Source organism: Chrysochloris asiatica, unplaced genomic scaffold (genome assembly GCF_000296735.1).
Source record: "Chrysochloris asiatica unplaced genomic scaffold, ChrAsi1.0 scaffold00087, whole genome shotgun sequence".
Lineage (NCBI taxonomy): Eukaryota > Metazoa > Chordata > Mammalia > Afrosoricida > Chrysochloridae > Chrysochloris > Chrysochloris asiatica.
Window position 1 is genome coordinate 9,197,882 of NW_006408605.1, and position 15,178 is coordinate 9,213,059.

At 35.2% G+C, this 15,178-nt stretch overlaps 1 protein-coding gene across 2 annotated transcripts in view; it reads left to right on the plus strand.

The window, feature by feature from the left end:
• UBE2D2 (ubiquitin-conjugating enzyme E2D 2) overlaps positions 1 to 14,691 on the plus strand; it is a 63,806-nt gene extending 49,115 nt beyond the window's left edge. For both annotated transcript variants that reach the window (XM_006866140.1, XM_006866141.1), the window contains 5 exons: positions 5,247 to 5,278; positions 5,355 to 5,432; positions 5,518 to 5,623; positions 11,393 to 11,486; positions 13,018 to 14,691. In XM_006866140.1, coding sequence (XP_006866202.1) covers positions 5,247 to 5,278; positions 5,355 to 5,432; positions 5,518 to 5,623; positions 11,393 to 11,486; positions 13,018 to 13,063 — 356 coding nt within the window. In that variant the 3' untranslated portion in view covers positions 13,064 to 14,691. The remainder of the gene's footprint in view (positions 1 to 5,246; positions 5,279 to 5,354; positions 5,433 to 5,517; positions 5,624 to 11,392; positions 11,487 to 13,017) is intronic.
• Positions 14,692 to 15,178: the final 487 nt, after the last annotated feature.

A 15,178-nucleotide genomic window follows, 5' to 3' on the forward strand; every position in this document is an offset into this window, starting at 1 on the left:
TTGGTTCTTTTGGCAGTCCATGGCACTTTCAGTATTCTCCTCCAACACCACAACTCAAAGGCATCAATTCTACGATCTTCCTTATTCACTGTCCAGCTTTCGCTGTGAAAAACAGTTTGTCATTTCTTCAAAAAGTTAAACATGGAATTACCATTCGCTGTTGTTAGTGTTCACAGAAATATAATTCATAATAGCCAAAGAATAGAAACAACTCAAATGTCTATCAGTGAATAAAATGGTATATATCCATACACTGAAATGCTTGGCAATTAAAAGGAATTCAATACTAATACATGGTATAATGTTAATGAACCTTAAAAACATCATTACTTGAAAGCAACCATTCACAAAAGATTTTACATATGGAATGTTTACATTTATATTAAATATCCAGAATAGCAAATCCAGAGAGACAATGTAAATGACTGGTATGCATAGGACTTGGGACTTGAGGGGCATGGAGAGTGACCACTAACCAGTATAGACTTTGTATTTGGACTGATACAAATCTAATCTGGTTGTGGTCATAGTTGCATTGTTTTGTCAATATAACTATTGAATTGTTTTTTGTTTTTTTTTTTACATGAGTGAATTATGTATGTGTTAAAATTTAAAACTAACTTCCCCCTAATTCCTAGTCATTTTGTTCAATTTTTGAGAATCTTTAGCCATATACTTCCAACCTGTGACTAAATTTACTTTCTCAGAATAAATAATCTCTTGCCTGGGGACAGTATAACCTTAAGCTTGGTCATATTGTTTGCTGATAAGAATTAAATGAGGAGGCTTCAAAAAGTTAAATGGAAACATGGAATTAAAAGATAATGGAATTTTTCCATAAACTTTTTGAAGCACCCTGGTACTACTTAAATCTTGTGTTTGAAAACATTTGAGGATAAATTACTAGTGGGTTTTTTGTTTGTTTGTTTTTTATCTTGACGAGTTCCTCATGATAAACTATGAATAATAATTTACAGTTGTTATCTTTTGTTATAGACAGAATTTGATCTTATGAATAAAAACTGTCAGCCAAAATGAAACTTGTTGCGCTGCCTGTGACTATCCTAGCTTTTGAAACCCTCAGCACCATATGTTGTTGACATTTAGTATAAGAATAAAGATGAAAGACTTGATTTTAAATATACAGATTTCCATGAACCATTAAACTTCCCCTACTTCAGTAAAGATTTGGTAAGCAAGAAGAAGTATATTTCCTGAAAGGAGAAGTAAGCGCTGAAGCTTTATTGGTTTTATAATGAGTCATTTTGAACACTTGGTGAATGCAACTCTGTAGAGATCTTTACATTCAAATATAGTCTCCTGAGTTTCAGTCTCAAACTGTTACAAATATTCTCACTATCCCTTTTGACCTACCTCAAGCTTCATCCTAAATTACTGAAGAGTAATTATTGAGCTCTGTCACATTTAAACTCACATAAAACATTGTAGCTTTCAGTTTATGTTTTTTAATTTGATGGTGTCAACCAAGGTGGTATTAGTAGTTTTGTTTTTTTGACTTATGTCACACTGGTTTCATTTGGGTACCATGAATTTTTATTTAGAACAGCTCGTAAGTTTCATCCTTATATTAAAGATTTTGAAATAGATGTTTATGAAAAGAGAGCAACATTTTATGCTTAAGGCCAAGTGTTTCATCCAGTAACTATTCCTAGCATTGTAACCAAAACCTCTAATAATTCTAGAACTTTTTACAGAACCATTATAATTTGAGGGAGCTTAGATATTTTTTTCAGTACTTTCTTCCTTCCTTATTTATATTTCTACCTACTAGAGCCTAGGAATCTTAGGAGAGCTTCTGAGGAAGACCTAAGCCAATGGCTCCATAGGTATTTTTATTTTTAACAAGTCTGGCAGAACACTTGATTTAAATGGTGAATCTTTAAATGCTTTCTGTGTTTTTTAGATTATCTTTCTCTGTCTTTTGCTAGTACTCTAGATCATTTTATTTACGGACACAAATATCGTTGGTTTCTCTTGTTCTTTTCCAGATCACTCCTATTTTAAAATCTTACTGTGTGTATTCACTTTTCTGGCGGCAGCATTTAGAACAGTAAGACATAAAGTGTTGGGTATTAATGAGTTAGGTGTTTTTTCCTTCTGAGATTTGAATGTCAGTGGCTTACACGTATTTTAGTTGAATTGGAGAATGTTATACAATATAATTTACTAGTTAAGAAGATGTAAGTTACATATGAAATAGCCTGTTGTAACACGAGAATGTATTTCAATTTACAGGTGTACCAATTATGCACAAGAGATTGTGATATTAACTTTCATATATTTATTGTTCCCAGTCTTCTATTAAGAAGGGTAACCTTTGCATAATTGTAAACTGTTCTAGTATTCAGCTTGTTGGCTTTTCTGCTCCAAGCCTCTTGTGGTTTTAGATTGTCCAGTTTTTTTTTGTTTTTTGTTTTTTTTTAAAGTTTTTACTGTGTGGTTTGCATGGGAGAACATCAGTACTTTGCCTTATTGCAATGACCACAATCTCCTCCATGCATCATCAAACAACCAAAGGGTACACCACATAGGCCTGCCCCCCCAGCCACCAGCACACAGCCCTCCTCCCTCCCCAAGTCCAGTGTCCCCAACTGCTCCATCTGTCCACGTAATCATCTCCATCTCCATCCCTGGCGTCACTGCCTCTCTGGGTAGGGTCCCACTCTCCATTCTTCTCACTTGATGGTCCCAGGGACCTCCACTCCTGGCCTGTAAAATCAATCTCCTTTTGTCAAAAAACATCTACCTCTATATTTCCTGCCCTCACTGGCAGTTATTTACTATTATACCACAAGAGTATTACCCCCATTTCCTTTCACCAGCCTGGTCCCAGCAGATTGGAAATCATTCAGTGGTGATTCTACCTTCCCCTGTCCCATGTGGAACTAGACTCCCTCTTGAAAGTTTGTAAGCCAGTCACTTCTTGCCTTTATAGGCCCTCCATTTTGGGTAGCCAATGTCTTAAGTTGCCCATCCCTGTCAACCCTGTGTACTGAGGGGGTGGGGAGTGATCCTCGCTGTGAAGATTTGTTCTCTTTTTTGAGCTACTGCATCCTTAAGTGTAGGTAAAGTTCATCAAATTGTAGCAGGTTACTTCCCCCCCCCCCTTTCTTCTAGTTGAGTTCTGATCATCCAGCCATCGAAGCCAGGTCAAATGTCCACTTATTTTAGAGGGTTTTAATCATAGAGCATAAAATGCTTTGGGTTTTTTGGTAGTTGGTAGGAAGAGTATGGAATGATGAAAAAAAAATTTAGCCAAGAATTTGTCTGACTTAAATTTTCTTACTAATGTCTAAGGTCTGATAGTATTTTTAGCAAGAGTTAGGAAAAGGAATGATCTTTAAAAGACTAGAAGAAAGAAAATTAGGACTTAAATAGTTAAATGGACATTGTAGCTTATTTTCTCAGTATGTTTTATATTTTTATGGTTTATTATATAAGTATTATTGTTTTTAAGTGCCGTTGAGTTAGTTCTGACTCATAGCGACCCTGTATAGGGTTTTGAGAAGTGGCTGGTGGATTTGAACCGTCAACTTTGCAGTTCAAACTGACTTTGTGGGCCATTTGCTTTTCCAATTAATTACCTTATCAGACTCTTGCAATTTTGAGCAGGAATGCAAGTATAGTTATGTCCTCTTATTTGTAGCCACTGAGAAAATTAAGAAATAGGAAAGGATTAGATGGAAGAGCATTATATAGAATGAGAATTTTTTTCTCCCCTGTAAATAGGACATTAAATATGAAACCCATTGCCATTGAGTCACTTCTGACCCATAGTGAACCCAGTACAGGGTTTCCAAGGAGCGACTAGTGAGCTTGAACTGCCAACCTCGCAGTCTGCTGCATTAACCCAGAGTGTCACACCAGGACTCCCTATAGGACAGGTTATAACTACTCTATAGGTTTCCAAGGCTATAACAAACACTTTATAAGCAGACTGCCTCCTTAAAGCTGCGGATGGGTTCAAACCATTGGTCTTCAGTTAGCACCCCAGGTGCATAAATAGCTTTTGTGCCACCAGGACTCAAGGGTGGGTCTTTTTATATGGGATCTTTCTTCAAGAAGCTAGAAGAACAGTCTTAGTGGTTCAATGAGGGACAAGCCAATTAATAATGTCAGTTTCATATTCAGGAAGTCAGATTAAATTTTGGAACTTGGACTGACTTTGTATGTCTGCCTTGTAGCAAGAGTTAACTGGTTTAGGTTATTCAGATTCCAGTCCTATGGACAGCTTCCCTAAGTTTGCCCAGATCTTTAATATGACTATTAAGTGCTAAGTTAGTTTCTTGATAAGTGAAAACTCTGACTTTTGTTGGGTCTCTGTGCTGTACTTTGTTACACCATCTTAGAAATGAAACCAGTACCATTTTCTGCAGTTTGAAGAGAAAACTTCCCTTTAAGTAAGTTTATAAACTTACTGAGATTGTCTTTAGAGTTTGTAATCTAACTTAGGCTTTCAACTGTTTTTGTTTGTTGTTTGAGGATCAGTCATTCTGAAGAACCAGATAAAGTTCTTAGGGATTTTATTTAATTGTAAAAATCAAAATAGTTTTACTGAAAATACTAATAGTAATACTGCCTCCCTGGATGTAACCTGTCTACCCTCTACTAGCATTGTAAAAGGAGTGTTGAATGTGATGGTGTTGCATATTGGCAATGATATGTATTACATCAAAGAATGGGATCTGTTAGTTCTGCATTTACACTTTGAAGAAGTCCTGGTAGCTGTTGACTAAAGTGCTCAGCTGCTAACCAGAAAGTCAGCAATTCAAAAGCACTAGCTACTCCATAGGAAAAATCTGAAGCAATCTGCTTCCATAAAGATACATAGCCTCAAAAACCTTATATGGCATTTTACTCTGTCCTATAGGGCTGCAATGAGTCAGAATCAACTTAAAGGCAATGAAATTTGGTTTTGATTAACCCTTTGAAGGAAATAAATGCCTATTTAAAAGTAGAGCTTTGGATCTTGTCAAAGTTTGTTTCCCTGATAGAGTTTTCAAGATAGTTAACAAAATGAGTACCTTATCAGTATTGTAGGCCGCTCTAGTCTTTTTTCTCTTGGTTTAGATTGCTCATGCTTGATTTAGATTGCTCATTTTGCCTAGGGACTCATTAGTAAATTGTTTGTAAATGAATTGGGATAAGATGCAGAATGATGCAGAATTATGGTATAGATACAATGTGGATATTTCTTCATGGTAATTTTTTTGGTTCTTTTTCAGTGTTCCATTGGCAAGCTACAATAATGGGGCCAGTAAGTATTCAGATTAATTTTAGAATATATTGTTTATATAATTCACTGATTTTAATCCTACTTTTCTTATCAACAGAATGACAGTCCCTATCAGGGTGGAGTATTTTTCTTGACAATTCATTTCCCGACAGATTACCCCTTCAAGCCACCTAAGGTAATTGGGATGTGGTGATTACTTTTTCTGTGTTTTGTACTATACTAATAAACAAGCTTACAAAAAGTATTCCTTTTTTCTATAGGTTGCATTTACAACAAGAATTTACCATCCAAATATTAACAGTAATGGCAGCATTTGTCTTGATATTCTCCGGTCACAGTGGTCTCCAGCACTAACTATTTCAAAAGGTAATTGAATGTTTATTTGATATCAAGATAAAGCACCATTGCTTTTTTGTCTTTTTAAGGTTATTCGCTTTTGAAAAGACCACTCAAAATGCTTTGTAAGAAGAGAAAACAATTCTTCCTTGCTCTAGAACAGAACTTGAGATTCTTGGAGAGAGTTGGACTTTGGCAGTATAGCTACACCTTGTGTGGTGACTACTCTGTCTACTCATGTCATGCTTATATTGGGAGATGATTATTTGACATGAAAAAAAAAATTATTTATTTTTTTTTTTGAGCTTCTTGTTAAGTGCATCGAGTCAATTCTGACCCATAGCGACCCTGTATTGTATAGGGTTTCTGAGGAGCGGCTGGTGAGTTTGAATTGCTGTAGTTGGAGTAAAAAACAATGTCTCTTCCAACATTGAGATCCATGAATAAGAAGTATAGATACAGCTTCAGAATAAGAAATAGCCCTTTTAGAGCAAAGCTTGTGCTATAAAAAAAACAGGTATTAAGTTTAATTAAAAATCAAAATATAGGTGAATTGGTATACAGACTGTTAAAGGTTTCACCTTCTCTTGAATCTGTTCTGTTTCTATTAAGAATACACTTATCCTTTAAGGTGGTAAGTTCAATATAAATTTTTATTTGCACACCTTCATCTCAATGTATGTATAAAGAAAATTAGTCACTAAGTTTGTGATAAAGGGATCCAGTAGTTCTTGTAAAATAAGACCTGGTTACATAGATGTAGTTACCATTGTCTTATATTTTCATATAAAATGGTACATCGTTTCAGCATTATACCCAAATGAAATCACAAGTAGATTACAAACTAACTATAATTTATAGAAGATAACAAAAATTAATATCAAATCTCAACTTTATAATCTGAAAAGTGACATAAAAAAGATCACTAACTGCACCTTTATAAAAAATGAAAAGCATTTGCTTAAAGGAAAAGCTTGTCAAAATACAAATAGAAATATATGGCAAATATAATAATGGGGTGGTGGTGGTGGTGGTGATGTGCCTTGGAGTCGGTTCCAGCTCATAGTGAACTTGCACAGGATTTCCCAGGCGAAATCTTTCCGGGAGCAGAACACCTCATCTTTTCTCCTACAGAATGGCTGGTAGTTTTGAACTGCTGACCTTAAGGTTAACAAACCCAATTCATAACCACTAGGCCACCAGAGCTCCTTAATAATGGGTTGTTGTTGTTGTTGTTAGTGCCGTCGAGTCGTTTCCGACCCATAGCGACCCTGTACAGGGTTTCCGAGGGTGTAAATCTTTACGGGAGTAGAAAGCCTCATCTTTCTCCCGCGGAGCAGCTGGTAGTTTCGAACCGCTGACCTTAAGGTTCAGCCATAGTTAAAATCAACTTGATTTCAATGAGTGCTATTGTTTTGTTTTTTGTTTTTATATTTAAAATAAAAAGAAGATACATAAATCAGTAAGGGGGGGAAAGACCCAGATACCAAAGTGGATTAACATAAATTCCTACTTCTCACATTTTCGTTAACAAAAATCTGTTAAAAAGAAGACAAAGTAATGGTAAAGTATACTGAAATGAGGGTCATTTTATGAGTAGAAATGTTGACCTGTATACCCTTTGGAAAAACAGTATACATTTTAAGAGATGTACTCATCCATACCCTTTAGCCCAGTGGTTTTAGTTTCATTCATTTGTGCTGAAAATACAGCCCAAATACTGAAAATGCTTTATATGTGAGCACATTTGAGACAGTATTATTTAATCTCTGAAAATTAGAAATTACTTAACAAATTACTTATTAACAATAGAGAAAGAAATCAGTTCTAATATGTCAATTTAATAGCCTATTGTGTTTTTTACAGGTTTTGCAGAAAATGAGGAAATGTGGTTGAAAAATCAGGGAATACAATATTCACACATTGTAGCAAGCTGTATTGAAAAACATGTTGAAATAGCTAGAAATGATAGTATTAGTTTTGGTATTTAGGTTGTGAAGTTTAATGTATGAAAAAGACTTTGCTTGTTTTTGTTTTTTTCCCCTTTTCTATGTACTCTAAACAGTTACTATTTCTTTAATGCATATATTTAGAGAGACAATATAGCTTCATGGTAAACAGATACACATGGTAAAGCAGCTCTGGATCTGTCTATGTTCACTTCTTATTAAATTAGACATGGAACAAATTGTGTCCTCAGTTTTTTCATCAGTAGAATAGAGATGAAAATAGCTGTTGTTATTATTATAAAGATTGAAAAAGTGAAATGAGTATTAACCTACTTCTTGTAAACATTCAAATACCTGGAGTAAAGCACTATTGGATGTATGAGGGTTCTTCAAAAAGTTGTGGAAAATTTAATTAAAAGATAAAGGAATTTTTCAAAGCCTCTTCATTTATATATATATATATATATATACACACACACACACACACACACTGTACTTCTCATAAAGTGATTTTTAAAATGAGTAAGAAAACTTCTGAGGGGATATAATTTAAATTTCTGGGTCCTCCATCAAAATAGAGTCCTGGTGTGGCACTGTAGGGTAACCTTTGGACTGATAATCCTAAGGTTGGTGTTTCAAACCTTCCAGCAGCTCCTTGGAAACCCTGTACAGAGTCACCATGAGATGGAACCAACTCAAAGACACTTAACCACCAATGCTAAAATAAGTCCCCCTCCCCCACCCAAAAAAGACCACTTTTTTGTTGTTGTTATTTAAATTGTGAATGAAATAATTCCAAAAAAGGAATACTTTTCATTTAGAGACTCCCTTGCAGTTCAAGAGCTACTCGAGAAAATGTTCATATTCCTGTTACTCTTGTGATATCCTCGATTATTGAAGGTCCTGTCCTATTGATTGTTCTTCACCAAGTAATGCAATTATCTATTAATAGGACCAATAAGTAAAATGGGAGGGGCTTCTAGATAGCTAAAATACTTGTATATTTTAATTTTTATAATTTCCTCATGTTTTTTTGTTGATATTTCAGCTATTTTAAATTTTAAGGGCTGTTAGAAGTTTATTGACTTGGGATATTCTCTCCGGATAGAGGTGTGTGTTTGTTTTTTCAACTTGTGGATAACTTCCTTTTAACTGTTCTGGAGTGGTGCTATAGGATAAGCACTGGGCTGCTAACCACAAGGTCGGCAGTTCAAAGTACCAGCTGCTCCTCGGAAACCCTATACAGGTTCTTTAGGAGTCGGAACCAATTCTATGGTACTTAACAACAAACAACACCTTTAAAAATAGTTAAGAGTGCTACTATGTTGAATTTGATTGTATTGACTTACCTAGTTTTAATATTTTAATAGCTGCTTTATAAATTGAACGTATAGGTAGGCAAGCAATTCTGTGACAGTCCTTGACTAGGGAAACCTGTATGTGATATTAATCATTCCTTTAACAAATAGACTGTTTTCAAGGGCAATAATTTTGATCCAGAATTCTCTCCACTCTGAAGCTGTATGCTATTAAGTACCGTTCGAGTCTGTTCCAACTCATAACGACTATGTGTAGGGTTTCTGAGAAGCAGCTGGTGGGTTTGAACTGCCAATCTGGAGGTAGTCTACCAGTCCACTGCTTATCCTATGTGTCACTCCAGGACTCCCCTGAGTTGTTGTTGTTAAGTGTTGTCGTGAAGTCAATTCTGACTCATAGTGACCCTGGATAGAGTTTCCGAAGAGCGGCTCTTGGTTTTGAACCGCTGACCTTGCAGTTAGCAGTCAAGTGCAGATCCTACAGTGTCACAGTTAGGGACTTAATACATAGAAAACTTAAAAGAATCAGATTAAATATGTTAAAGGAAGCTGATTAAATGGGCTATGAAAGACATTGGACTATATACATTGTTAGAATTGGACATGGCTGGATTATGACACTAATAAAAATGAGTATATTCTTAGCATATACTAGTGAAGAATATACGAATTCCTTGAAAAGTGATTTTGGCTTGTACTGTAGTTCACCTTGTATCTCTAGTAAAGAGAAGCTTCTGTTTTCACAACCTGCATAGGCTCACTAAAGTGACTAGACTTTGAACACTTTAGAGAGGAACTTAACGCAGGTTGCGGAAACAGGAGTTGGTCATTCTCTTTACCAGAGATACAAGGTGAACTGTATTATAAGCCAAAACCACTTTTTAAGGAATTAAAGGAAGCCTCAATAGTATGTTAAGAATCCTTTCACCAAAACTAAATAACCATCCTTCCTTTCTTTCCTGGAGGAAGGTCTGCAAAGCTGTTTCTTTAAAAATCTGTATTTTCAATGTTGCTTTATTAGAGTAATTAGAGTAAATAAAGAGAAATTATTACAAACACTAATTTGGTAATCTGTCTACTAATTTTAGATAAAGAATGAATAATTGTACTTTTGCCAATTTGATAGGCTAGGTAAGTTTCTTTTTATAGTCACCAATTTCATGAGCATTCAAAATGTAACTCCCTGTTGTCATTTTCAGGATATACATGAGATCTTTCCTAATTGCTGTTAGAATGTTCTATGCTTTGAAGAGGGCATCAGGTGATAACACCTGACAATGGGAAGAGAAGATGTTTTGGGAATGCCATCTGCCAGAATTGTGGGCAACAGGAATGAAGAGTCAGAAAACATCTTTCCTGATGTTTTTATTTTCCATATACTTTTAAGGCAAGGAAATAGCTTTTTTTTTTTTTTGGTTACCAAACTGAGTAATAAAAGGGCATGTCAACTTTTTCTTCGCATCTCAGAAGCCCTTGATCTCTATAGAATCAATTTGATAGGAAAATGAGTAAATCCTCTTCCTGCTGAATTTGATGTTTTGGAAATAAAGTAGGGTCAGCGTCATTACCTCTTGCCACAGAACATTAGAGAGAAATAAGATAGCTGAGTTTTCTGTTAGCATCAGAAGAGTGATTGGAATTTATTTCATTTCAGTATATCAGAAGTTACTGACCTTAGCCCTCTCTTTGCATTCAATAAAGAACACTTAAGTTAAAAACAGATTGTTCAGGAAATTTATACCATTGAGATTTGCTTTCATAATCTGTTAAATCCCTGGTTGTCACTTAGGAAGTAGCTTAAATGTGATTCTAAATCAACCCTGAAAAGAATTTGAGACTTTGGTAGAATTATGTTGAGTACTCCATAGTAAGTGTGTGGTCCACCCCATTTGGAGACATGTGCTTAAAATTACTTCAACTAAAAATGAAATTAATTCATTATATCTGAGTGTGGTACCTGCCATTGAGAAACTAGTGATTGTTGGGTTTCATGGTTGGCATTTCTAAATAAGAATATTCAATAGTGTACTTTCTTGGGAATTTTGAAAGCTATTCACCTCTCACTGAGCATAGGCTTCTGAAAACTCAACTTTATAGGCTCCGAAAGGTTTTTCTGATCTAGGATTTGGAAGAACTAAGTTACAATTTCATTCTCATTACACACTAGCCAGGTACATTGGGAAAGTCACTTCATCTCTCCTTAGCAGTTCGAGCATTGATAAAGTCAAATTTACTCTTCTTACATCATGGCATTATTGTGAGACTGAACAAAGGAGCTTATATTGTGATATGGGAGGACAGACTATCACTGCACATTCATTTTCTTTGGTTTTATTTTTTTGTGATTGAACCTGAAATCTGTTTATTTTCATAAAGCTTGCTTAATAATACTGTTACAAAGGGTAGATAGAACAAAACTGCTAGGCACTACTTTATATATAGGTTCTTAGAATTCTCTCATATGTTGGCATCTCGTGTTCTCCCAACCCTTTGCTTTTATCCTCTACTAATTTATACATTTTTTTTCTTTCTAGTACTCTTGTCCATCTGTTCTCTGTTGTGTGATCCCAATCCAGATGATCCTTTAGTGCCTGAGATTGCTCGGATCTACAAAACAGATAGAGAAAAGTAAGTATGACCTCCAGATAAAGAGGTGTCTGTGGTCAGGTGGGGGTGTTTGTGTCTCAAGTCTCTCAAATATTCCCCTAGGGATCTGAAAAAAGAGTATTGCACTAAATATTGTAAGTAGATAGTATGTTATTCTTATCCCTAATCATTTCTGATTCTTAACTGTCTGTAAAACTTATATACAGTACGTTTTCTAACAGCGTTATGTCTTATGCTTGGTTTTTGACGTAAAGCTTTTTCTTTTTTTTTTTTCCCATTCAGAGCCCATATGTCTTTAAGTAGGTATTTGTAAATTAATGGGAGAAAGGAATTTATTTTCTACTTCTTGGCAAGCTCTAAGGAAAGACTGTAAGACATAAATGCCCCAAATCTTTTCAACAAAACTTCTTATAGAATTTCAGTATTTTAGAATTACACTATGAATTTCTTCAGCATGGGCAAGATATCAAAAGAGGTGTAACTAGAAATGTTCTAACTATTTTTGTTTTGCATATTATTCATTGAGATTTTTTGGAAGAAATTCACAGGAGAGTTGAGTTTTCTAAAGTTAAAATATAAAGAATTAAAGAACTACTTGAAATCTATTGGATTAGAGAGTCATATATAGGTTTTGTTTTTTAAACAGAGCTATGAGAAGTCCTGGTGCGATGCTATAAGATAAGCACTGGGTTGTGAACCAAAAGACCAGTGGTTCAAACCTACCAGTTCCTCCTTGGAAACCCTATACAGGGTTGCTATGAGTTGGAACTGATTCAACAGCGCTAATAACAACAGTGCTAGAGTTCGGATTCTAACAGAAGTTGGTTCTTAGTTTAGTTTTGTCTGTGTATAGGTCTGAATAGTATCTATAGCCCTGTATTCCTGGCTGTATTCAGAATAAAATTAGATCATGCTTTCTGCTGTTTGTGAAATTTTTTTTTTTTTATTGGAGAGCCATTTTTGTTCAATACCTAGAATTGTGTGCGTGTTCTAAATCATTTTGATAGTTAATAGTCAGTGGACCTTTCCTGCCTACTTTTTCTAATAGGAGAATGATAGAAGTTTTTGCTTTACTTACTTTACTACTAGAATATTCTTCTGGAACATTAAACTCCTATCTGTTTCATCAACCAAATTGTTCTGCCAGAAGCATTTCTAATTAACATATAAAGGAAAATAGCATGTCAGTTTAATCCCTAGTGGTATACGGCTTCAAGAACTATATAATGTAGAGTTATATTGTTTTAAGAACCCCACATAAATGAACCAAGAGCTAAAAGATCTTTCATAGAAATAGATAGATCAAATACAGAATAAGATATAGTCCAAAAACACTAAAATTTAATCAGAATCTTCTATAAATAGTATTTAAAGGAAATTGTTTCCGATTTTAGAGTTCTTTCCAACTAATTTGAAAATGACATATTAGAAATTTGGGCTTGACCATCCTAAAAGTTATGCTCATGAATCTACTAAGTAGAATAATGAATGAAATCTGCTTACTAACTGACACGTCACCTATATTAAGCCAAGCCTTTCTTTGTGTGTACAGGTACAACAGAATAGCTCGAGAATGGACTCAGAAGTATGCGATGTAATTAAAGAAATTATTGGATAACCTCTACAAATAAAGATAGGGGAACTCTGAAAGAGAAAGTCCTTTTGATTTCCATTTGACTGCTTTCTATGAGCCCACGCCTCATCTTCCCCTGTGCACATGTTTACCTGATACAACAGTGCTGCGTGTTGTACATACTTGGAACAACAAACTAGAAATACTGTACTCCTGTACCAACATTGCCTCCTAGCAGAGAAGTGTGTGTGTGACAAGCCAGTTCTCCAGGCGTAACCTAGGTGTGAGACTAAAAGCTTTCCTTACTGACTTATGTTTGGATAACGACAAGGTGAGGGGTGGTGGTTGTGGTGTATGCTTGAGTGGGGGAAAACAACTCCACTGACCTATAGGAGATTGTTTTTAAGTGGAATTCTTTTCAAAGTAAAACATTTATAAAAAGCAAGGTGAAGACCATGGAAGTTGTTTCTGTATTCATTTTATTTGAAGGACCTATGTCTTAGGTGAAAGTTAAGACCAACCAGATTAAACTCTCCCCACACATCCCGTATTTTAAGGTCTAAGTTTAACTGGTCAACAGCTATTAGTACACATAAAGTGTAATGGGCTTTGTTCCCAACTCTTTTACATCTCTCTGCCCCTTCAACCTTCATCTTTCAGCCTCTTTTTCTCTTCCGTATTCTTTGATTTGTATGTGGTTTCTCAGTTAATACATAGCTAATAGCTCTTATTTTTCTTATGTTTTTAACTGCTTAGGTCTATCTGGATGTAAGGGTGAAAATACATTTGATGGAAATACTTGTGTATATTTAAAGACCCAGTTGCTCCTCTGGAGCTTGTACGTTCAAGAATGATTAATCTGTGTAATAAACTGATTACTGCAGTCATTACATATAACTGTGTGCATAGGCTTGTTGATTTTAAGAACTTTGTCTAGCTGAGATTAGTGGTGGATTTTCTCTCACCTCTGAAATGTTTTCATTATATTGGTTGCATTTTTAAATCATGAAACAATTCTAGTTTATATAATCAAAAGGACATCTTAGTAATTTTACTGAACAAGATAGGAGCAGAATCTTAAAAGCATTTCCATACAACGCACATGTGCAGCATTCCAGGAACATGACTGTTAAACTAAAAAAGAAATATGCTTTGTTAAGGAAACTAATAAAGCTGCATTTCACCAAATCCTTAGAACATTCCCTGATACATAGGACATAGAACACAAAGGCATTACTATTTGTAAGTTAAGCCTTTGTGTGATTGTAATTCTAAAAGAGCAACATTGACCAAACCTGGGAAACATGAGCACAATCTTATATTGGAGAGTCTACACAATTACTTTGCACTAACATTTGCAGGATGTTCATCCAATTTTAAATTGTACTGTATGTAGCTTTTTTAAAGTCTTCCCTTGACTCTAGTAAAATGTAGTTTGAAACTTGTAAACAACTGTGTTTGCTGGAAACATTGTTTGTGTGAACTAGGCAAGTTACCCGTTTTCCTTTCCCTTTCCCTTTCCTAATCTAACTGTAAACTAGGCCAGCCTAGAGGCCATGGCTGATGCTCTTCAGCCATCAGGTTCTTTCAAATGCATCTTTACACTCTTGCACAAAAATTGAGGAATAAATGTCCACTGCTTTTGGTTTTAAACTTGTTCAACGTGTCTCATCTCTCAGTGCCACTACTTTTTCATCTCAAAACTAAAGTGTAGTATAAATTTCAAACCTCTGAAAGTGCTGGTGGTTATTTATTAACATTTCCAGAATCCTTGGTCTCGCAAAAAAGTTTTGATTGTTCACAATTGTGGGGAAAAGAGTTAAAATTGAACTCTAACCTAAAATCACCCTGAATTCTCAGTATCCTGGTTAGGTGGGAATATATCCATTTTGGGCTTGGGTCAGTTGCACAGATGCTGAAATACCATTCTTTAGTTGCCTCTCATTTTAGACATAAGCCAGCCTACTGCCAGTTATTTGGTCATAATGTGATATTTTCACAAGAGGACTCTGAAGTAATTTTAACTACTAAATGAAAGCCATCACCCTGGCATGCAGGGGCCAAGTTAAAGAGTTTGAATGGTCACAGATAGGCCATTGAATGCAGTTTGATTTTCGTGTTTGCATATGGGCATGTCTGG